Source organism: Cyanistes caeruleus, chromosome 1 (genome assembly GCF_971803275.1).
Source record: "Cyanistes caeruleus chromosome 1, bCyaCae1.hap1.1, whole genome shotgun sequence".
Taxonomy (NCBI): domain Eukaryota; kingdom Metazoa; phylum Chordata; class Aves; order Passeriformes; family Paridae; genus Cyanistes; species Cyanistes caeruleus.
Window position 1 is genome coordinate 100,462,051 of NC_141701.1, and position 24,628 is coordinate 100,486,678.

The window sequence follows — 24,628 nt, forward strand, 5'->3', positions numbered from 1 at the left end:
ACTTTAAAGCCCTGTAAGAGCGTGCTAAAGATAGAAATAAAGACAAGTGCTCTAAGAGGACTCTGTGAATATTCGGACCGGTTTTCCATTAAAACCCCGCCTTCTTTCCAAATGCATCACATCCCAAAGCCAATGGAAGGGGCACATTACACAGCCAACCAGGACGGCACGACTGCCTCTTGCCACGACACCTGTGGTCGGCTTAGCTTTAACCAATCCTGTCCCTACCTGCTGCTTGATCCTGAAATTACAGCCTCAAGCTCCCTCTGCCATGGGATTGTTTCTTTATTCAGGCAGCTAGATTAAAAACCCCAGCATTTAAATGAGCTCCAGAGCTGGACAAGATGGGCAGTAGGGCAGTGATCCCTGCAGCATTGCCATGAGATTTGGGCTCTGCCACAGGTGCTGGCAGCTGAGCCACAGGCAACATGCCGCGCTCCCCTACTGCAGAAACCTTTCAGGGTCAAGCTGGGCTGGGGGGAGGGAGATTGGCGGCCCTCCCAGCTCCTGAGCACAAGGTGAGGAAAAAGAAATGGTGTTACCCACAACCCCCTAGAAATGACAAATGATAACAGAGTAAGGAGAGGGGCAAAGGCACAATTTTGAGTTTTGTCTAGGCAGTACCGAGAGCAGACCATTCAAATCCAGGTGCGCAACACGGGAAATGCCACACGTTTTCCTCTGGTGGGGGGAAAAGGCTCCAAAAAAAGCACAACACAAACTCCAAACCACAATAGTGTTTGAACTTTCTGTCATTTATGGCTGCGAGAAGCTGCTGTGCACTGCTGATGGCCTCTTCTCTGCGCTCTCCTCATCTTTGCTTGTCTCAGGGCTCTACAAAGCCAGGCTTTGGGCGCTTCTTTCTGCTCTTGCCAGGCCTGAGACCAAACAGCCTCGCGTGCCCAGGGCTGTTAGCAGGAGAGCTGGTGAAAGTCACCCCAAGCCATGCGGCCTTCCCCTCCAAGGCTCCAGAGATACAAGGGCAGAAAGCTGTAGCCTGAGCTCTACTGCACTAGCACCTTGTTGAGCTTGTCTGTCCTCGGGCATCCTTCCGGTTGCCTAGTGTAAATCTGAGCTGCTTTCTTAGGGCATTTGGCCTTTGCCCACACTGTGGCCCTGCTGAAGGCCAAGGCCAAGGAAAGGCTCTCTCATCTGTGCTGCCAGTTCCATGGAAGGCTCCAGAGCAAGTGGGCATCTCTTGGCTGCCGGGATCCCACCTTCACGGTCTGGCCTTGCAGGTTGGCAAAATCCACATGGGTATCCTGGCACATTCCAGCACTGCCTTTCCCTCTTAAGCTTCCCATTTTCTACAAGGAGAATTCTGATTTTTCCTTCTGCTTGGAAGGGGACGGATTCCCTTGGGTGATGTATTTGGCAGCAAGGTTCTCCTCACATGGAAACACTTCCTGGCAGCCTTCTGCCCGCTGACGAGCCATTTGGTCCCACTGCATCACGGGGACTGCAGTGCAAAAGCAGCACCTTTCCTCTCCTCTGGGAAGAGCTGGTGTCACAGGCCTAACATCTGCACCTGACACAATGCAGATCGTCCCCAAAGGGAGTTTGTAGCTACGCGGGGCTCATTATATTTACCAGGGAACAAACAATATGATCAGAGGAAATTCCCTCAAGTTGTGCCAAAGGAGATTTAGATTGGATCTCCAGGAAGTATTCCTTCAACCAAAGGATCTCAAGCTTGGCAACAGGCTGCCTAGGGCAATGGCTGAGTCACCAGCCTCAGAGAGGTTTAAAAGTCATGGGCATGTGGCATCTGGGGACCTGGTGGAGTAGGCAGTGTGAAGTTTGCAGTGGAACTGTGTGAACTTCAGGGACTTTTTCAAGCCGCATGATGCAGACATTTAAGGCTAGCTCAAGCAGTGTGGAGTCGAGGCTTAGACTCAATGATCCCCAAGGTTGCCTTCCAACATGGAGATCTAGGAGACTGACAATGGAGGCCAGAAAGACAAAAGAAAGACCAAGGGACGTTCTTTGAAGAAAATTCACTCCAAAGCAGCCTTAAACAGTATATATGAGTGGCTGAGCTGGGGTAGGGACAAAGGGTGCAGTTGGCTGGCTTGTGATGCGCTGGGGCACCCGTGACATCACAGGGGACGCGTCACAATGGGGGCAGCTGGAAAAGGCCCCAACAGGTAACTCTGGCCCTGTATTGCTTGGGCAAGCGGTGAGTGCACATGTGGTGGGGAGGCTGTGCTGGGGACAAGGGCCGGGGCAGAAACGCTGCACCTGGGGCTGGCTTCTCCCTGCTGCATGCAGGGACAGCCCCTGATGGTAGAGCCTTAGCTAGGGTACCAGCTGCTACTGCTGCTGCTGCTGGGGCAGTGGGACAGGCCTTGCTGCCCCCAGATCCCTGGGATTCCCAGACCTGCTGCTCCCACTGCCAGCTGCCTCTTTCCCCGCTCCCCTCACGGCCTTGTCTCCATCCTCCTGCAGACCATGGATACCTGGGTATTGTGGTTCTTGCTCTTGCAAAGCATCATTGACTACCCACAGCCCGTGGGTGAAGATTTGGATGAGGCGACACGTCTGCTCATGGAGGAGCGTGCCAAGTTCCAGGAACGTGAGAGGATTCGGCTGGAGCTGGAGGTGGAGCAGCTCGCCCTGATGCAGAGTGGCCCATCCTGGGGAGACCTGCTCTGGTCTGCCTTGCAGCCCTGGCAGGTCTGGGCATTTGTTGGGCTCTCGCTTCTTCTCTTGCCCCTATGGTTTATGTGGAGGAAGAGAAGGCGTGAGGCAGAGGTCAGCGGCGAGGGGGAGAAGGAAAAGGAGAGCGAGGAAGAGGACGAGACACGGACGTATGATCTGGCATGGCTTCTGGACGAGCGCATACAGTGGCCTGTACAGGACCTGCAGGCAGGCTGCAACAGGACAACGGCCATGATGGAGAAATTCCTAAGTGCCCTCAGGCGTGCCTTGGTTGGGACTTTCTTCCCGGTGCTGCACCAAGCCATTGGTTTTGGCAGTGCCTTTGAAGGCTGGACTGAGAGTGGGGAGGAAGCTGTGTACCATGTGCTTGTACCCCTGACTGCTCCCCCAGGCCACATCTTCCGCCTGGAGCGTGACGCTGACTGGCTGAGGCCCGGCAGGAACTTCCGTGTCCGCGTGGAGCTGGTGTGCAGCTGCCCGAGGGGGCAGGAGGGTGCGAACATGCTGTGCTTCCGCCACCACCCTGACGTGATTGGCATGGTGACTCAGCAGCCCAACCTCCTAGACATGCTGTGCACCGGCTCCTACCTTGACGTGGAGAAAACCATCTACTTCTTCTACAGACTGCTGGAAGTAAGCTGGCAGCGTTTGCCTGAGTCACGCAGTTGGCATTTAGCGCTGCACTGCTCCCAGCGCTTCTGCCACCTCAGGCTGTCCAACAGCCAGGAAAGCTTCCAGGTTCAGGTGATGCTTGGGCTACAGCGATTTGCCTCAGACATCTTTATCAGCAGCCGGCCTCGAGGGGCCCACACCCCAAGCACAATGTGGCCTGAGACCTACAGCATAGCAGAGACAAAGTTCTTCAGGCACACGGCCATGCAGCTCCCTCAGGACAGCTCGCACCTGAAATGCCTGCAGCTCCTTGCTGTAGCTTTTCAGGAGTGCAAGGGCTTCTCCATCCATTCCATCAAGACCATCTTCATGCACCAGCTGAACACCGTACCGCTGTCACGGTGGCACAGCAGGTTTTTCCTGCTTCAGCTGTCCGATGTCCTGGAGCAGCTGCGCTTAGCTCTGCAAAAGAAACACCTGCAGCATTTTATTGTGGGCAACCAGAAGCTTCCAGAGGAGATCAGGTTGCCCCAAGATGTACGAACAGCTAGGCCATCCAACCTCTTCCACAGCCTGTGGCGGGATCAGGCTGCCCACTCCCAGGCCATGCAAGCCTACCTTGATCTGCGCCATCGCCTGGCGAGGTTGCTGGCCTATGGCCACTGTTAGCAGGGCTCCTAGAATCACAGAACTGCTAGGTCGGAAGAGACATTTAACATCATCAAGTTCAAGCCATGCCCTAACACCACCTCAACTAAACCATGACACCGAGTGCCATATCCAATCTTTTTTCAACACATCCAGGGATGGTGACTCCGTCACCTCCCCCGAGAAGATAATTCCACTTCTTTTAGCACTCTTTCAGTCAAAAGCTTTTTCCAAACATCCAGGCTAAATGTCCCTTGGCACAGCTTAAGAGTGCGTCCTCTCGCTCCGTCAGTTGCTGCCTGGAAAAAGAGACCGACCCCAACCTGCCTACAGCCACCTTTCAGGCAGTTGTGGAGAGGGGCTAAGGTCACCTCTGAGTCTCTGTTTCTCCAGCCTAAACAGCTCCAGCTCCCTCACTTGTTCCTCATAGGGCTTGTGTTCCAAGGCCCTCACCACGCCCTCCTCTTGTCCTTTGGATGTGTGTGCTCATGGGGCTTGCAGCTGCTGGCAGATGATCACTTTTTAGTGCCACAACAAAGAAGAAAGAATGGGATACACTGAGAAATAGATATATACATATATAACTAGAACATGTATATATAACTACAAAGATTTTTATTAACAGATGTGTTTTTAATAGATACAAATGATAGAGTTCTGTTTTTAATAGATACAAATAATAACAATAGTTTATCAATGATCGTATTATTTTATAAAAAGATAGGGCACATATGTAATGTCACTACCTGTTGTGACACATATTCATGCTCTACAGTTACTGCATTTCTGAGAGGCAAAATTTTTATTACATAGATATACTTATAAAATATATACACATATACATGTATTGTATTTCATACAAAACAATAATTTCATAAAGTCGAAATGAAATAGAAAACCAATTAGAGATCATTCCTATCGAATTACAGCAAATAATATATATTTATTGTTAAATGTTATGAAATATGGAAAATGTTATAGAATGAAAAAAATCATTGGAATAGATATGATAATAAAACAATATAAATTCAAGATGTAGATTATGTCACTATCTGTAGTGACAATAGTGACTATCTATAGTGACTATCTACAGTGAAAATATTATGCTCTGTAGTGATTGTATTTATGACAGGAAAGTTGTCTATTACGTAAATACGGTTTGAAAATACATAGAATGCATATCACATCTATAATATTTTTGGACAGAAACAAGGCCATATACAGTGTCACTATCTGTTTGGACACATATTAATTAACACATATCACTAAGTGGCCGTATGACTGGCAAGCATGAAACTGTTTTGCTGGGTTTTCAATAAAATGCAATCTGACAGAAGCCGGAGCGTGCAAGACTTTCTTGATCTCGGCCACCCCTATAGTATTGGTAAATGTCGTGCGCTGGGAGTCTGGGCTTGTGAGCAGTCTCCTTAAACTCAACCGAACTTACAGGGCTGAATTGGTTCTCATCAGAAATGAAGGCCACCTGCCCCCAGCCCCTCATTCGCTCAGCTCACTTTTCAAAGTCTGTGGATTCAGGAGATATTCTTCATGACAAAAAAAAAAAAAAAAAAAAAAAATAAAGCCAAGTCTGCCCTTAGACTTTATTTAAAATAAAGTTGCTCAGAGGTGAATGCGGTGGTCTTTGTGGCTCATTGGGTTTGCAGGGGGAGGAATGGGTGGTAGAACATCCAGTTAGCACAACTGGAGAAAATAATGAGGACACAAAGAATAAGAAGTTCAAAGCTACAAAGATTGAGTCTCCTTTTGAGCTCAACAAAATAACCACTGCCAGTCCTTTCAGAAGAACACAAACCATGCTTCACTGAATTCAACCGCTGCTCTTCGCAAACAGTAACTCAGCTCACTCTTGGAAGACACGGAGAGATTTGTATCTGAAAAAATGTTTCTTGACTGTTTACAAAATGTAAACCCAATAAGAGGAATCCAGAAAAATCAGCACTCCAGAATAAGGGAAGTTTCCTGATGCAATAGGAAGAGATCTTCAAGTATTTTACTATCAATTCTTACTATATTGATAATATTTCACTAGAATGGCACTATTCATAATTCTTCTCTAAGTGCCATGCACTGCTTGTGACAGTTTTTAGTAAGACTAATTAAGTATTCTTATGATATGAACATTATATATCTATTAAGATATTCCAGTAAAAGCCTGTCTGCACGACCCAGCTTTCAAGCTAGACGACAATTCCGGGGACAGTGCTCCTGGAACTTTTCTGGAGCAGCGAGAATGAAGAAAAACAATGATGTTGTGTACAAGAAAAGGAAGGATCAACAAAATGTATTAGCCAATAGTAGCTCGTTAAGCTGCGAGAACCCTGTGGGACCCTGTAAGAGCGTGCTAAAGACAGAAATAAAGCCGAGTTCACTTTTACCTCTAAGAGGGCTCTGTGAATATTCGGACCGGTTTTCCATTAAAACCCCGCCTTCTTTCCAAATGCATCACATCCCAAAGCCAATGGAAGGGGCACATTACACAGCCAACCAGGACGGTACGACTGCCTCTTGCCATGACACCTGTGGTCGGCTTTAGCTTTAACCAGTCCTGTCCCTACCTGCTGCTTGATCCCGAAATTACAGCCTCAAGCTCCCTCTGCCATGGGATTGTTTCTTTATTCAGGCAGCTAGATTAAAAACCCCAGCATTTAAATGAGCTCCAGAGCTGGACAAGATGGGAGGTGGGGCAGTGATCCCTGCAGCGTTGCCATGAGATTTGGGCTCTGCCACAGGTGCTGGCAGCTGAGCCACAGGCAACATGCCGCGCTCCCCTACTGCAGAAACCTTTCAGGGTCAAGCTGGGCTGGGGGGAGGGAGATTGGCGGCCCTCCCAGCTCCTGAGCACAAGGTGAGGAAAAAGAAATGGTGTTACCCACAACCCCCTAGAAATGACAAATGATAACAGAGTAAGGAGAGGGGCAAAGGCACAATTTTGAGTTTTGTCTAGGCAGTACCGAGAGCAGACCATTCAAATCCAGGTGCGCAACACGGGAAATGCCACACGTCTTCCTCTGGTGGGGGGAAAAGGCTCCAAAAAAAGCACAACACAAACTCCAAACCACAATAGTGTTTGAACTTTCTGTCATTTATGGCTGCGAGAAGCTGCTGTGCACTGCTGATGGCCTCTTCTCTGCGCTCTCCTCATCTTTGCTTGTCTCAGGGCTCTACAAAGCCAGGCTTTGGGCGCTTCTTTTTGCTCTTGCCAGGCCTGAGACCAAACAGCCTCGCGTGCCCGGGGCTGTTAGCAGGAGAGCTGGTGAAAGTCACCCCAAGCCATGCGGCCTTCCCCTCCAAGGCTCCAGAGATACAAGGGCAGAAAGCTGTAGCCTGAGCTCTACTGCACTAGCACCTTGTTGAGCTTGTCTGTCCTCGGGCATCCTTCCGGTTGCCTAGTGTAAATCTGAGCTGCTTTCTTAGGGCATTTGGCCTTTGCCCACACTGTGGCCCTGCTGAAGGCCAAGGCCAAGGAAAGGCTCTCTCATCTGTGCTGCCAGTTCCATGGAAGGCTCCAGAGCAAGAGGGCATCTCTTGGCTGCCGGGATCCCACCTTCACGGTCTGGCCTTGCAGGTTGGCAAAATCCACATGGGTATCCTGGCACATTCCAGCACTGCCTTTCCCTCTTAAGCTTCCCATTTTCTACAAGGAGAATTCTGATTTTTCCTTCTGCTTGGAAGGGGACGGATTCCCTTGGGTGATGTATTTGGCAGCAAGGTTCTCCTCACATGGAAACACTTCCTGGCAGCCTTCTGCCCGCTGACGAGCCATTTGGTCCCACTGCATCACGGGGACTGCAGTGCAAAAGCAGCACCTTTCCTCTCCTCTGGGAAGAGCTGGTGTCACAGGCCTAACATCTGCACCTGACACAATGCAGATCGTCCCCAAAGGGAGTTTGTAGCTACGCGGGGCTCATTATATTTACCAGGGAACAAACAATATGATCAGAGGAAATTCCCTCAAGTTGTGCCAAAGGAGATTTAGATTGGATCTCCAGGAAGTATTCCTTCAACCAAAGGATCTCAAGCTTGGCAACAGGCTGCCTAGGGCAATGGCTGAGTCACCAGCCTCAGAGAGGTTTAAAAGTCATGGGCATGTGGCATCTGGGGACCTGGTGGAGTAGGCAGTGTGAAGTTTGCAGTGGAACTGTGTGAACTTCAGGGACTTTTTCAAGCCGCATGATGCAGACATTTAAGGCTAGCTCAAGCAGTGTGGAGTCGAGGCTTAGACTCAATGATCCCCAAGGTTGCCTTCCAACATGGAGATCTAGGAGACTGACAATGGAGGCCAGAAAGACAAAAGAAAGACCAAGGGACGTTCTTTGAAGAAAATTCACTCCAAAGCAGCCTTAAACAGTATATATGAGTGGCTGAGCTGGGGTAGGGACAAAGGGTGCAGTTGGCTGGCTTGTGATGCGCTGGGGCACCCGTGACATCACAGGGGACGCGTCACAATGGGGGCAGCTGGAAAAGGCCCCAACAGGTAACTCTGGCCCTGTATTGCTTGGGCAAGCGGTGAGTGCACATGTGGTGGGGAGGCTGTGCTGGGGACAAGGGCCGGGGCAGAAACGCTGCACCTGGGGCTGGCTTCTCCCTGCTGCATGCAGGGACAGCCCCTGATGGTAGAGCCTTAGCTAGGGTACCAGCTGCTACTGCTGCTGCTGCTGGGGCAGTGGGACAGGCCTTGCTGCCCCCAGATCCCTGGGATTCCCAGACCTGCTGCTCCCACTGCCAGCTGCCTCTTTCCCCGCTCCCCTCACGGCCTTGTCTCCATCCTCCTGCAGACCATGGATACCTGGGTATTGTGGTTCTTGCTCTTGCAAAGCATCATTGACTACCCACAGCCCGTGGGTGAAGATTTGGATGAGGCGACACGTCTGCTCATGGAGGAGCGTGCCAAGTTCCAGGAACGTGAGAGGATTCGGCTGGAGCTGGAGGTGGAGCAGCTCGCCCTGATGCAGAGTGGCCCATCCTGGGGAGACCTGCTCTGGTCTGCCTTGCAGCCCTGGCAGGTCTGGGCATTTGTTGGGCTCTCGCTTCTTCTCTTGCCCCTATGGTTTATGTGGAGGAAGAGAAGGCGTGAGGCAGAGGTCAGCGGCGAGGGGGAGAAGGAAAAGGAGAGCGAGGAAGAGGACGAGACACGGACGTATGATCTGGCATGGCTTCTGGACGAGCGCATACAGTGGCCTGTACAGGACCTGCAGGCAGGCTGCAACAGGACAACGGCCATGATGGAGAAATTCCTAAGTGCCCTCAGGCGTGCCTTGGTTGGGACTTTCTTCCCGGTGCTGCACCAAGCCATTGGTTTTGGCAGTGCCTTTGAAGGCTGGACTGAGAGTGGGGAGGAAGCTGTGTACCATGTGCTTGTACCCCTGACTGCTCCCCCAGGCCACATCTTCCGCCTGGAGCGTGACGCTGACTGGCTGAGGCCCGGCAGGAACTTCCGTGTCCGCGTGGAGCTGGTGTGCAGCTGCCCGAGGGGGCAGGAGGGTGCGAACATGCTGTGCTTCCGCCACCACCCTGACGTGATTGGCATGGTGACTCAGCAGCCCAACCTCCTAGACATGCTGTGCACCGGCTCCTACCTTGACGTGGAGAAAACCATCTACTTCTTCTACAGACTGCTGGAAGTAAGCTGGCAGCGTTTGCCTGAGTCACGCAGTTGGCATTTAGCGCTGCACTGCTCCCAGCGCTTCTGCCACCTCAGGCTGTCCAACAGCCAGGAAAGCTTCCAGGTTCAGGTGATGCTTGGGCTACAGCGATTTGCCTCAGACATCTTTATCAGCAGCCGGCCTCGAGGGGCCCACACCCCAAGCACAATGTGGCCTGAGACCTACAGCATAGCAGAGACAAAGTTCTTCAGGCACATGGCCATGCAGCTCCCTCAGGACAGCTCGCACCTGAAATGCCTGCAGCTCCTTGCTGCAGCTTTTCAGGAGTGCAAGGGCTTCTCCATCCATTCCATCAAGACCATCTTCATGCACCAGCTGAACACCGTACCGCTGTCACGGTGGCACAGCAGGTTTTTCCTGCTTCAGCTGTCCGATGTCCTGGAGCAGCTGCGCTTAGCTCTGCAAAAGAAACACCTGCAGCATTTTATTGTGGGCAACCAGAGGCTTCCAGAGGAGATCAGGTTGCCCCAAGATGTACGAACAGCTAGGCCATCCAACCTCTTCCACAGCCTGTGGCGGGATCAGGCTGCCCACTCCCAGGCCATGCAAGCCTACCTTGATCTGCGCCATCGCCTGGCGAGGTTGCTGGCCTATGGCCACTGTTAGCAGGGCTCCTAGAATCACAGAACTGCTAGGTTGGAAGAGCCATTTAACATCATCAAGTTCAAGCCATGCCCTAACACCACCTCAACAAAACCATGACACCGAGTGCCATACCCAATCTTTTTTCAACACATCCAGGGATGGTGACTCCGTCACCTCCCCCGAGAAGATAATTCCACTACTTTTAGCACTCTTTCAGTCAAAAGCTTTTTCCAAACATCCAGGCTAAATGTCCCTTGGCACAGCTTAAGACTGTGTCCTCTCGCTCCGTCAGTTGCTGCCTGGAAAAAGAGACCGACCCCAACCTGCCTACAGCCACCTTTCAGGCAGTTGTGGAGAGGGGCTAAGGTCACCTCTGAGTCTCTGTTTCTCCAGCCTAAACAGCTCCAGCTCCCTCACTTGTTCCTCACAGGGCTTGTGTTCCAAGGCCCTCACCACGCCCTCCTCTTGTCCTTTGGATGTGTGTGCTCATGGGGCTTGCAGCTGCTGGCAGATGATCACTTTTTAGTGCCACAACAAAGAAGAAAGAATGGGATACACTGAGAAATAGATATATACATATATAACTAAAACATGTATATATAACTACAAAGATTTTTATTAACAGATGTGTTTTTAATAGATACAAATGATAGAGTTCTGTTTTTAATAGATACAAATAATAACAATAGTTTATCAATGATCGTATTATTTTATAAAAAGATAGGGCACATATGTAATGTCACTACATGTTGTGACACATATTCATGCTCTACAGTTACTGCATTTCTGAGAGGCAAAATTTTTATTACATAGATATACTTATAAAATATATACACATATACATGTATTGTATTTCATACAAAACAATAATTTCATAAAGTGGAAATGAAATAGAAAACCAATTAGAGATCATTCCTATCGAATTACAGCAAATAATATATATTTATTGTTAAATGTTATGAAATATGGAAAATGTTATAGAATGAAAAAAATCATTGGAATAGATATGATAATAAAACAATATAAATTCAAGATGTAGATTATGTCACTATCTGTAGTGACAATAGTGACTATCTATAGTGACTATCTACAGTGAAAATATTATGCTCTGTAGTGATTGTATTTATGACAGGAAAGTTGTCTATTACGTAAATACGGTTTGAAAATACATAGAATGCATATCACATCTATAATATTTTTGGACAGAAACAAGGCCATATACAGTGTCACTGTCTGTTTGGACACATATTAATTAACACATATCACTAAGTGGCCATATGACTGGCAAGCATGAAACTGTTTTGCTGGGTTTTCAATAAAATGCAATCTGACAGAAGCCGGAGCGTGCAAGACTTTCTTGATCTCGGCCACCCCTATAGTATTGGTAAATGTCGTGCGCTGGGAGTCTGGGCTTGTGAGCAGTCTCCTTAAACTCAACCGAACTTACAGGGCTGAATTGGTTCTCATCAGAAATGAAGGCCACCTGCCCCCAGCCCCTCATTCGCTCAGCTCACTTTTCAAAGTCTGTGGATTCAGGAGATATTCTTCATGACAAAAAAAAAAAAAAAAAAAAATAAAGCCAAGTCTGCCCTTAGACTTTATTTAAAATAAAGTTGCTCAGAGGTGAATGCGGTGGTCTTTGTGGCTCATTGGGTTTGCAGGGGGAGGAATGGGTGGTAGAACATCCAGTTAGCACAACTGGAGAAAAGAAGGAGGACACAAAGAATAAGAAGTTCAAAGCTACAAAGATTGAGTCTCCTTTTGAGCTCGACAAAATAACCACTGCCAGTCCTTTCAGAAGAACACAAACCATGCTTCACTGAATTCAACCGCTGCTCTTCGCAAACAGTAACTCAGCTCACTCTTGGAAGACACGGAGAGATTTGTATCTGAAAAAATGTTTCTTGACTGTTTACAAAATGTAAACCCAATAAGAGGAATCCAGAAAAATCAGCACTCCAGAATAAGGGAAGTTTCCTGATGCAATAGGAAGAGATCTTCAAGTATTTTACTATCAATTCTTACTATATTGATAATATTTCACTAGAATGGCACTATTCATAATTCTTCTCTAAGTGCCATGCACTGCTTGTGACAGTTTTTAGTAAGACTAATTAAGTATTCTTATGATATGAACATTATATATCTATTAAGATATTCCAGTAAAAGCCTGTCTGCACGACCCAGCTTTCAAGCTAGACGACAATTCCGGGGACAGTGCTCCTGGAACTTTTCTGGAGCAGCGAGAATGAAGAAAAACAATGATGTTGTGTACAAGAAAAGGAAGGATCAACAAAATGTATTAGCCAATAGTAGCTCGTTAAGCTGCGAGAACCCTGTGGGACCCTGTAAGAGCGTGCTAAAGACAGAAATAAAGCCGAGTTCACTTTTACCTCTAAGAGGGCTCTGTGAATATTCGGAGCGGTTTTCCATTAAAACCCTGCCTTCTTTCCAAATGCATCACATCCCAAAGCCAATGGAAGGGGCACATTACACAGCCAACCAGGACGGTACGACTGCCTCTTGCCATGACACCTGTGGTCGGCTTTAGCTTTAACCAGTCCTGTCCCTACCTTCTGCTTGATCCCGAAATTACAGCCTCAAGCTCCCTCTGCCATGGGATTGTTTCTTTATTCAGGCAGCTAGATTAAAAACCCCAGCATTTAAATGAGCTCCAGAGCTGGACAAGATGGGAGGTGGGGCAGTGATCCCTGCAGCGTTGCCATGAGATTTGGGCTCTGCCACAGGTGCTGGCAGCTGAGCCACAGGCAACATGCCGCGCTCCCCTACTGCAGAAACCTTTCAGGGTCAAGCTGGGCTGGGGGGAGGGAGATTGGCGGCCCTCCCAGCTCCTGAGCACAAGGTGAGGAAAAAGAAATGGTGTTACCCACAACCCCCTAGAAATGACAAATGATAACAGAGTAAGGAGAGGGGCAAAGGCACAATTTTGAGTTTTGTCTAGGCAGTACCTAGAGCAGACCATTCAAATCCAGGTGTGCAACACAGAAAATGCCACACGTTTTCCTCTGGTGGGGGGAAAAGGCTCCAAAAAAAGCACAACACAAACTCCAAACCACAATAGTGTTTGAATTTTCTGTCATTTATGACTGCGAGAAGCTGCTGTGCACTGCTGATGGCCTCTTCTCTGCGCTCTCCTCATCTTTGCTTGTCTCAGGGCTCTACAAAGCCAGGCTTTGGGCGCTTCTTTCTGCTCTTGCCAGGCCTGAGACCAAACAGCCTCGTGTGCCCGGGGCTGTTAGCAGGAGAGCTGGTGAAAGTCACCCCAAGCCATGCGGCCTTCCCCTCCAAGGCTCCAGAGATACAAGGGCAGAAAGCTGTAGCCTAAGCTCTACTGCACTAGCACCTTGTTGAGCTTGTCTGTCCTCGGGCATCCTTCCGGTTGCCAAGTGTAAATCTGAGCTGCTTTCTTAGGGCATTTGGCCTTTGCCCACACTGTGGCCCTGCTGAAGGCCAAGGCCAAGGAAAGGCTCTCTCATCTGTGCTGCCAGTTCCATGGAAGGCCCCAGAGCAAGAGGGCATCTCTTGGCTGCCGGGATCCCACCTTCACGGTCTGGCCTTGCAGGTTGGCAAAAACCACATGGGTATCCTGGCACATTCCAGCACTGACTTTCCCTCTTAAGCTTCCCATTTTCTACAAGGAGAATTCTGATTTTTCCTTCTGCTTGGAAGGGGACAGATTCTATTGGGTGATGTATTTGGCAGCAAGGTTCTCCTCGCATGGAAACACTTCCTGGCAGCCTTATGCCCGCTGACGCGCCATTTGGTCCCACTGCATCACGGGGACCTCAGTGCAAAAGCAGCACCTTTCCTCTCCTCTGGGAAGAGCTGGTGTCACAGGCCTAACATCTGCACCTGACACAATGCAGATGGTGCCTGAAGGGAGTTTGTAGCTACGCGGGGCTCATTATATTTACCAGCCCAGAGAACAAACAATATGATCAGAGGAAATTCCCTCAAGTTGTGCCAAAGGAGATTTAGATTGGATCTCCAGGAAGTATTCCTTCAACCAAAGGATCTCAAGCTTGGCAACAGGCTGCCTAGGACAATGGCTGAGTCACCAGCCTCAGAGAGGTTTAAAAGTCATGGGCATGTGGCATCTGGGGACCTGGTGGAGTAGGCAGTGTGAAGTTTGCAGTGGAACTGTGTGAACTTCAGGGACTTTTTCAAGCCGCATGATGCAGACATTTAAGGCTAGCTCAAGCAGTGAGCTTGAGCTTAGGCTCAATGATTCCCAAGGGTGCCTTCCAACATGGAGATCTAGGAGACTGGCAATGGAGGCCAGAAAGACAAAAGAAAGACCAAGGGACGTTCTTTGAAGAAAATTCACTCCAAAGCAGCCTTAAACAGTATATATGAGTGGCTGAGCTGGGGTAGGGACAAAGGGTGCAGTTGGCTGGCTTGTGATGCGCTGGGGCACCCGTGACATCACAGGGGACGCGTCACAATGGGGGCAGCTGGAAAAGGCCCCAGCAGGTAACTCTGGCCCTGTATTGCTTGGGCAAGCGGTGAGTGCACATGTGGCAGGGAGGCTGTGCTGGGGACAAGGGCCGGGGCAGAAATGCTGCACCTGGGGCTGGCTTCTCCCTGCTGCATGCAGGGACAGCCCCTGATGGTAGAGCCTTAGCTAGGGTACCAGCTGCTACTGCTGCTGCTGCTGGGGCAGTGGGACAGGCCTTGCTGTCCCCAGATCCCTGGGATTCCCAGACCTGCTGCTCCCACTGCCAGCTGCCTCTTTCCCCGCTCCCCTCACGGCCTTGTCTCCATCCTCCTGCAGACCATGGATACCTGGGTATTGTGGTTCTTGCTCTTGCAAAGCATCATTGACTACCCACAGCCCGTGGGTGAAGATTTGGATGAGGCGACACGTCTGCTCATGGAGGAGCGTGCCAAGTTCCAGGAACGTGAGAGGATTCGGCTGGAGCTGGAGGTGGAGCAGCTCGCCCTGATGCAGAGTGGCCCATCCTGGGGAGACCTGCTCTGGTCTGCCTTGCAGCCCTGGCAGGTCTGGGCATTTGTTGGGCTCTCGCTTCTTCTCTTGCCCCTATGGTTTATGTGGAGGAAGAGAAGGCGTGAGGCAGAGGTCAGCGGCGAGGGGGAGAAGGAAAAGGAGAGCGAGGAAGAGGACGAGACACGGACGTATGATCTGGCATGGCTTCTGGACGAGCGCATACAGTGGCCTGTACAGGACCTGCAGGCAGGCTGCAACAGGACAACGGCCATGATGGAGAAATTCCTAAGTGCCCTCAGGCGTGCCTTGGTTGGGACTTTCTTCCCGGTGCTGCACCAAGCCATTGGTTTTGGCAGTGCCTTTGAAGGCTGGACTGAGAGTGGGGAGGAAGCTGTGTACCATGTGCTTGTACCCCTGACTGCTCCCCCAGGCCACATCTTCCGCCTGGAGCGTGACGCTGACTGGCTGAGGCCCGGCAGGAACTTCCGTGTCCGCGTGGAGCTGGTGTGCAGCTGCCCGAGGGGGCAGGAGGGTGCGAACATGCTGTGCTTCCGCCACCACCCTGACGTGATTGGCATGGTGACTCAGCAGCCCAACCTCCTAGACATGCTGTGCACCGGCTCCTACCTTGACGTGGAGAAAACCATCTACTTCTTCTACAGACTGCTGGAAGTAAGCTGGCAGCGTTTGCCTGAGTCACGCGGTTGGCATTTAGCGCTGCACTGCTCCCAGCGCTTCTGCCACCTCAGGCTGTCCAACAGCCAGGAAAGCTTCCAGGTTCAGGTGATGCTTGGGGTACAGCGATTCACCTCGGACATCTTTATCAGCAGCCGGCCTCGAGGGGCCCACACCCCAAGCACAATGTGGCCTGAGACCTACAGCACGGCAGAGACAAAGTTCTTCAGGCACATGGCCATGCAGCTCCCTCAGGACAGCTCGCACCTGAAATGCCTGCAGCTCCTTGCTGCAGCTTTTCAGGAGTGCAAGGGCTTCTCCATCCATTCCATCAAGACCATCTTCATGCACCAGCTGAACACCGTACCGCTGTCACGGTGGCACAGCAGGTTTTTCCTGCTTCAGCTGTCCGATGTCCTGGAGCAGCTGCGCTTAGCTCTGCAAAAGAAACACCTGCAGCATTTTATTGTGGGCAACCAGAGGCTTCCAGAGGAGATCAGGTTGCCCCAAGATGTACGAACAGCTAGGCCATCCAACCTCTTCCACAGCCTGTGGCGGGATCAGGCTGCCCACTCCCAGGCCATGCAAGCCTACCTTGATCTGCGCCATCGCCTGGCGAGGTTGCTGGCCTATGGCCACTGTTAGCAGGGCTCCTAGAATCACAGAACTGCTAGGTTGGAAGAGCCATTTAACATCATCAAGTTCAAGCCATGCCCTAACACCACCTCAACAAAACCATGACACCGAGTGCCATACCCAATCTTTTTTCAACACATCCAGGGATGGTGACTCCGTCACCTCCCCCGAGAAGATAATTCCACTACTTTTAGCACTCTTTCAGTCAAAAGCTTTTTCCAAACATCCAGGCTAAATGTCCCTTGGCACAGCTTAAGACTGTGTCCTCTCGCTCCGTCAGTTGCTGCCTGGAAAAAGAGACCGACCCCAACCTGCCTACAGCCACCTTTCAGGCAGTTGTGGAGAGGGGCTAAGGTCACCTCTGAGTCTCTGTTTCTCCAGCCTAAACAGCTCCAGCTCCCTCACTTGTTCCTCACAGGGCTTGTGTTCCAAGGCCCTCACCACGCCCTCCTCTTGTCCTTTGGATGTGTGTGCTCATGGGGCTTGCAGCTGCTGGCAGATGATCACTTTTTAGTGCCACAACAAAGAAGAAAGAATGGGATACACTGAGAAATAGATATATACATATATAACTAAAACATGTATATATAACTACAAAGATTTTTATTAACAGATGTGTTTTTAATAGATACAAATGATAGAGTTCTGTTTTTAATAGATACAAATAATAACAATAGTTTATCAATGATCGTATTATTTTATAAAAAGATAGGGCACATATGTAATGTCACTACATGTTGTGACACATATTCATGCTCTACAGTTACTGCATTTCTGAGAGGCAAAATTTTTATTACATAGATATACTTATAAAATATATACACATATACATGTATTGTATTTCATACAAAACAATAATTTCATAAAGTGGAAATGAAATAGAAAACCAATTAGAGATCATTCCTATCGAATTACAGCAAATAATATATATTTATTGTTAAATGTTATGAAATATGGAAAATGTTATAGAATGAAAAAAATCATTGGAATAGATATGATAATAAAACAATATAAATTCAAGATGTAGATTATGTCACTATCTGTAGTGACAATAGTGACTATCTATAGTGACTATCTACAGTGAAAATATTATGCTCTGTAGTGATTGTATTTATGACAGGAAAGTTGTCTATTACGTAAATACGGTTTGAAAATACATAGAATGCATATCACATCTATAATATTTTTGGACAGAAACAAGGCCATATACAGTGTCACTGTCTGTTTGGACACATATTAATTAACACATATCACTAAGTGGCCATATGACTGGCAAGCATGAAACTGTTTTGCTGGGTTTTCAATAAAATGCAATCTGACAGAAGCCGGAGCGTGCAAGACTTTCTTGATCTCGGCCACCCCTATAGTATTGGTAAATGTCGTGCGCTGGGAGTCTGGGCTTGTGAGCAGTCTCCTTAAACTCAACCGAACTTACAGGGCTGAATTGGTTCTCATCAGAAATGAAGGCCACCTGCCCCCAGCCCCTCATTCGCTCAGCTCACTTTTCAAAGTCTGTGGATTCAGGAGATATTCTTCATGACAAAAAAAAAAAAAAAAAAAAATAAAGCCAAGTCTGCCCTTAGACTTTATTTAAAATAAAGTTGCTCAGAGGTGAATGCGGTGGTCTTTGTGGCTCATTGGGTTTGCAGGGGGAGGAATGGGTGGTAGAACATCCAGTTAGCACAACTGGAGAAAAGAAGGAGGACACAAAGAATAAGAAGTTCAAAGCTACAAAGATTGAGTCTCCTTTTGAGCTCGACAAAATAACCACTGCCAGTCCTTTCAGAAGAACACAAACCATGCTTCACTGAATTCAACCGCTGCTCTTCGCAAACAGTAACTCAGCTCACTCTTGGAAGACACGGAGAGATTTGTATCTGAAAAAATGTTTCTTGACTGTTTACAAAATGTAAACCCAATAAGAGGAATCCAGAAAAATCAGCACTCCAGAATAAGGGAAGTTTCCTGATGCAATAGGAAGAGATCTTCAAGTATTTTACTATCAATTCTTACTATATTGATAATATTTCACTAGAATGGCACTATTCATAATTCTTCTCTAAGTGCCATGCACTGCTTGTGACAGTTTTTAGTAAGACTAATTAAGTATTCTTATGATATGAACATTATATATCTATTAAGATATTCCAGTAAAAGCCTGTCTGCACGACCCAGCTTTCAAGCTAGACGACAATTCCGGGGACAGTGCTCCTGGAACTTTTCTGGAGCAGCGAGAATGAAGAAAAACAATGATGTTGTGTACAAGAAAAGGAAGGATCAACAAAATGTATTAGCCAATAGTAGCTCGTTAAGCTGCGAGAACCCTGTGGGACCCTGTAAGAGCGTGCTAAAGACAGAAATAAAGCCGAGTTCACTTTTACCCCTAAGAGGGCTCTGTGAATATTCGGACCGGTTTTCCATTAAAACCCCGCCTTCTTTCCAAATGCATCACATCCCAAAGCCAATGGAAGGGGCACATTACACAGCCAACCAGGACGGTACGACTGCCTCTTGCCATGACACCTGTGGTCGGCTTTAGCTTTAACCAGTCCTGTCCCTACCTTCTGCTTGATCCCGAAATTACAGCCTCAAGCTCCCTCTGCCATGGGATTGTTTCTTTATTCAGGCAGCTAGATTAAAAACCCCAGCATTTAAATGAGCTCCAGAGCTGGACAAGATGGGAGGTGGGGCAGTGATCCCTGCAGCGTTGCCATGAGATTTGGGCTCCGCCACAGGTGCTGGCAGCTGAGCCACAGGCAACATGCCGCGCTCCCCTACTGCAGAAACCTTTCAGGGTCAAGCTGGGCTGGGGGGAGGGAGATTGGCGGCCCTCCCAGCTCCTGAGCACAAGGTGAGGAAAAAGAAATGGTGTTACCCACAACCCCCTAGAAATGACAAATGATAACAGAGTAAGGAGAGGGGCAAAGGCACAATTTTGAGTTTTGTCTAGGCAGTACCTAGAGCAGACCATTCAAATCCAGGTGTGCAACACGGAAAATGCCACACGTTTTCCTCTGGTGGGGGGAAAAGGCTCCAAAAAAAGCACAACACAAACTCCAAACCACAATAGTGTTTGAATTTTCTGTCATTTATGACTGCGAGAAGCTGCTGTGCACTGCTGATGGCCTCTTCTCTGCGCTCTCCTCATCTTTGCTTGTCTCAGGGCTCTACAAAGCCAGGCTTTGGGCGCTTCTTTCTGCTCTTGCCAGGCCTGAGACCAAACAGCCTCGTGTGCCCGGGGCTGTTAGCAGGAGAGCTGGTGAAAGTCACCCCAAGCCATGCGGCCTTCCCCTCCAAGGCTCCAGAGATACAAGGGCAGAAAGCTGTAGCCTAAGCTCTACTGCACTAGCACCTTGTTGAGCTTGTCTGTCCTCGGGCATCCTTCCGGTTGCCAAGTGTAAATCTGAGCTGCTTTCTTAGGGCATTTGGCCTTTGCCCACACTGTGGCCCTGCTGAAGGCCAAGGCCAAGGAAAGGCTCTCTCATCTGTGCTGCCAGTTCCATGGAAGGCCCCAGAGCAAGAGGGCATCTCTTGGCTGCCGGGATCCCACCTTCACGGTCTGGCCTTGCAGGTTGGCAAAAACCACATGGGTATCCTGGCACATTCCAGCACTGACTTTCCCTCTTAAGCTTCCCATTTTCTACAAGGAGAATTCTGATTTTTCCTTCTGCTTGGAAGGGGACAGATTCTATTGGGTGATGTATTTGGCAGCAAGGTTCTCCTCGCATGGAAACACTTCCTGGCAGCCTTATGCCCGCTGACGCGCCATTTGGTCCCACTGCATCACGGGGACCTCAGTGCAAAAGCAGCACCTTTCCTCTCCTCTGGGAAGAGCTGGTGTCACAGGCCTAACATCTGCACCTGACACAATGCAGATGGTGCCTGAAGGGAGTTTGTAGCTACGCGGGGCTCATTATATTTACCAGCCCAGAGAACAAACAATATGATCAGAGGAAATTCCCTCAAGTTGTGCCAAAGGAGATTTAGATTGGATCTCCAGGAAGTATTCCTTCAACCAAAGGATCTCAAGCTTGGCAACAGGCTGCCTAGGACAATGGCTGAGTCACCAGCCTCAGAGAGGTTTAAAAGTCATGGGCATGTGGCATCTGGGGACCTGGTGGAGTAGGCAGTGTGAAGTTTGCAGTGGAACTGTGTGAACTTCAGGGACTTTTTCAAGCCGCATGATGCAGACATTTAAGGCTAGCTCAAGCAGTGAGCTTGAGCTTAGGCTCAATGATTCCCAAGGGTGCCTTCCAACATGGAGATCTAGGAGACTGGCAATGGAGGCCAGAAAGACAAAAGAAAGACCAAGGGACGTTCTTTGAAGAAAATTCACTCCAAAGCAGCCTTAAACAGTATATATGAGTGGCTGAGCTGGGGTAGGGACAAAGGGTGCAGTTGGCTGGCTTGTGATGCGCTGGGGCACCCGTGACATCACAGGGGACGCGTCACAATGGGGGCAGCTGGAAAAGGCCCCAGCAGGTAACTCTGGCCCTGTATTGCTTGGGCAAGCGGTGAGTGCACATGTGGCAGGGAGGCTGTGCTGGGGACAAGGGCCGGGGCAGAAATGCTGCACCTGGGGCTGGCTTCTCCCTGCTGCATGCAGGGACAGCCCCTGATGGTAGAGCCTTAGCTAGGGTACCAGCTGCTACTGCTGCTGCTGCTGGGGCAGTGGGACAGGCCTTGCTGTCCCCAGATCCCTGGGATTCCCAGACCTGCTGCTCCCACTGCCAGCTGCCTCTTTCCCCGCTCCCCTCACGGCCTTGTCTCCATCCTCCTGCAGACCATGGATACCTGGGTATTGTGGTTCTTGCTCTTGCAAAGCATCATTGACTACCCACAGCCCGTGGGTGAAGATTTGGATGAGGCGACACGTCTGCTCATGGAGGAGCGTGCCAAGTTCCAGGAACGTGAGAGGATTCGGCTGGAGCTGGAGGTGGAGCAGCTCGCCCTGATGCAGAGTGGCCCATCCTGGGGAGACCTGCTCTGGTCTGCCTTGCAGCCCTGGCAGGTCTGGGCATTTGTTGGGCTCTCGCTTCTTCTCTTGCCCCTATGGTTTATGTGCAGGAAGAGAAGGCGTGAGGCAGAGGTCAGCGGCGAGGGGGAGAAGGAAAAGGAGAGCGAGGAAGAGGACGAGACACGGACGTATGATCTGGCATGGCTTCTGGACGAGCGCATACAGTGGCCTGTACAGGACCTGCAGGCAGGCTGCAACAGGACAACGGCCATGATGGAGAAATTCCTAAGTGCCCTCAGGCGTGCCTTGGTTGGGACTTTCTTCCCGGTGCTGCACCAAGCCATTGGTTTTGGCAGTGCCTTTGAAGGCTGGACTGAGAGTGGGGAGGAAGCTGTGTACCATGTGCTTGTACCCCTGACTGCTCCCCCAGGCCACATCTTCCGCCTGGAGCGTGACGCTGACTGGCTGAGGCCCGGCAGGAACTTCCGTGTCCGCGTGGAGCTGGTGTGCAGCTGCCCGAGGGGGCAGGAGGGTGCGAACATGCTGTGCTTCCGCCACCACCCTGACGTGATTGGCATGGTGACTCAGCAGCCCAACCTCCTAGACATGCTGTGCACCGGCTCCTACCTTGACGTGGAGAAAACCATCTACTTCTTCTACAGACTGCTGGAAGTAAGCTGGCAGCGTTTGCCTGAGTCACGCGGTTGGCATTTAGCGCTGCACTGCTCCCAGCGCTTCTGCCACCTCAGGCTGTCCAACAGCCAGGAAAGCTTCCAGGTTCAGGTGATGCTTGGGGTACAGCGATTCACCTCGGACATCTTTATCAGCAGCCGGCCTCGAGGGGCCCACACCCCAAGCACAATGTGGCCTGAGACCTACAGCACGGCAGAGACAAAGTTCTTCAGGCACATGGCCATGCAGCTCCCTCAGGACAGCTCGCACCTGAAATGCCTGCAGCTCCTTGCTGCAGCTTTTCAGGAGTGCAAGGGCTTCTCCATCCATTCCATCAAGACCATCTTCATGCACCAGCTGAACACCGTACCGCTGTCACGGTGGCACAGCAGGTTTTTCCTGCTTCAGCTGTCCGATGTCCTGGAGCAGCTGCGCTTAGCTCTGCAAAAGAAACACCTGCAGCATTTTATTGTGGGCAACCAGAGGCTTCCAGAGGAGATCAGGTTGCCCCAAGATGTACGAACAGCTAGGCCATCCAACCTCTTCCACAGCCTGTGGCGGGATCAGGCTGCCCACTCCCAGGCCATGCAAGCCTACCTTGATCTGCGCCATCGCCTGGCGAGGTTGCTGGCCTATGGCCACTGTTAGCAGGGCTCCTAGAATCACAGAACTGCTAGGTTGGAAGAGCCATTTAACATCATCAAGTTCAAGCCATGCCCTAACACCACCTCAACAAAACCATGACACCGAGTGCCATACCCAATCTTTTTTCAACACATCCAGGGATGGTGACTCCGTCACCTCCCCCGAGAAGATAATTCCACTACTTTTAGCACTCTTTCAGTCAAAAGCTTTTTCCAAACATCCAGGCTAAATGTCCCTTGGCACAGCTTAAGACTGTGTCCTCTCGCTCCGTCAGTTGCTGCCTGGAAAAAGAGACCGACCCCAACCTGCCTACAGCCACCTTTCAGGCAGTTGTGGAGAGGGGCTAAGGTCACCTCTGAGTCTCTGTTTCTCCAGCCTAAACAGCTCCAGCTCCCTCACTTGTTCCTCACAGGGCTTGTGTTCCAAGGCCCTCACCACGCCCTCCTCTTGTCCTTTGGATGTGTGTGCTCATGGGGCTTGCAGCTGCTGGCAGATGATCACTTTTTAGTGCCACAACAAAGAAGAAAGAATGGGATACACTGAGAAATAGATATATACATATATAACTAAAACATGTATATATAACTACAAAGATTTTTATTAACAGATGTGTTTTTAATAGATACAAATGATAGAGTTCTGTTTTTAATAGATACAAATAATAACAATAGTTTATCAATGATCGTATTATTTTATAAAAAGATAGGGCACATATGTAATGTCACTACATGTTGTGACACATATTCATGCTCTACAGTTACTGCATTTCTGAGAGGCAAAATTTTTATTACATAGATATACTTATAAAATATATACACATATACATGTATTGTATTTCATACAAAACAATAATTTCATAAAGTGGAAATGAAATAGAAAACCAATTAGAGATCATTCCTATCGAATTACAGCAAATAATATATATTTATTGTTAAATGTTATGAAATATGGAAAATGTTATAGAATGAAAAAAATCATTGGAATAGATATGATAATAAAACAATATAAATTCAAGATGTAGATTATGTCACTATCTGTAGTGACAATAGTGACTATCTATAGTGACTATCTACAGTGAAAATATTATGCTCTGTAGTGATTGTATTTATGACAGGAAAGTTGTCTATTACGTAAATACGGTTTGAAAATACATAGAATGCATATCACATCTATAATATTTTTGGACAGAAACAAGGCCATATACAGTGTCACTGTCTGTTTGGACACATATTAATTAACACATATCACTAAGTGGCCATATGACTGGCAAGCATGAAACTGTTTTGCTGGGTTTTCAATAAAATGCAATCTGACAGAAGCCGGAGCGTGCAAGACTTTCTTGATCTCGGCCACCCCTATAGTATTGGTAAATGTCGTGCGCTGGGAGTCTGGGCTTGTGAGCAGTCTCCTTAAACTCAACCGAACTTACAGGGCTGAATTGGTTCTCATCAGAAATGAAGGCCACCTGCCCCCAGCCCCTCATTCGCTCAGCTCACTTTTCAAAGTCTGTGGATTCAGGAGATATTCTTCATGACAAAAAAAAAAAAAAAAAAAAATAAAGCCAAGTCTGCCCTTAGACTTTATTTAAAATAAAGTTGCTCAGAGGTGAATGCGGTGGTCTTTGTGGCTCATTGGGTTTGCAGGGGGAGGAATGGGTGGTAGAACATCCAGTTAGCACAACTGGAGAAAAGAAGGAGGACACAAAGAATAAGAAGTTCAAAGCTACAAAGATTGAGTCTCCTTTTGAGCTCGACAAAATAACCACTGCCAGTCCTTTCAGAAGAACACAAACCATGCTTCACTGAATTCAACCGCTGCTCTTCGCAAACAGTAACTCAGCTCACTCTTGGAAGACACGGAGAGATTTGTATCTGAAAAAATGTT

The 24,628-nt window shown here is 49.0% G+C and overlaps 4 protein-coding genes across 4 annotated transcripts; all 4 read left to right on the forward strand.

Annotated features, from left to right (window-relative positions):
* Window positions 1–2,042: 2,042 nt before the first annotated feature.
* On the forward strand, window positions 2,043–5,257 carry LOC111942112 (inositol 1,4,5-trisphosphate receptor-interacting protein-like 1). Its single transcript, XM_086844932.1, has 2 exons — window positions 2,043–2,179; window positions 2,449–5,257. Exons 1-2 carry the CDS (start codon window positions 2,078–2,080, stop codon window positions 3,940–3,942), a joined length of 1,596 nt encoding a protein of 531 aa, XP_086701058.1. The 5' UTR covers window positions 2,043–2,077; the 3' UTR covers window positions 3,943–5,257.
* Window positions 5,258–5,600: 343 nt separating this feature from the next.
* Window positions 5,601–11,526, forward strand: LOC147655771 (inositol 1,4,5-trisphosphate receptor-interacting protein-like 1). Its single transcript, XM_086844948.1, has 2 exons — window positions 5,601–8,448; window positions 8,718–11,526. The coding sequence occupies exons 1-2, from the start codon at window positions 8,347–8,349 to the stop codon at window positions 10,209–10,211; spliced, it is 1,596 nt and encodes a 531-aa protein (XP_086701074.1). The 5' UTR covers window positions 5,601–8,346; the 3' UTR covers window positions 10,212–11,526.
* A 3,053-nt stretch (window positions 11,527–14,579) lies between these two features.
* LOC147655772 (inositol 1,4,5-trisphosphate receptor-interacting protein-like 1) lies at window positions 14,580–17,794 on the forward strand. Its single transcript, XM_086844850.1, has 2 exons — window positions 14,580–14,716; window positions 14,986–17,794. Exons 1-2 carry the CDS (start codon window positions 14,615–14,617, stop codon window positions 16,477–16,479), a joined length of 1,596 nt encoding a protein of 531 aa, XP_086700976.1. The 5' UTR covers window positions 14,580–14,614; the 3' UTR covers window positions 16,480–17,794.
* Window positions 17,795–21,256: 3,462 nt separating this feature from the next.
* On the forward strand, window positions 21,257–22,747 carry LOC147655773 (inositol 1,4,5-trisphosphate receptor-interacting protein-like 1). Its single transcript, XM_086843597.1, has one exon. It carries the CDS (start codon window positions 21,257–21,259, stop codon window positions 22,745–22,747), a length of 1,491 nt encoding a protein of 496 aa, XP_086699723.1.
* Window positions 22,748–24,628: the final 1,881 nt, after the last annotated feature.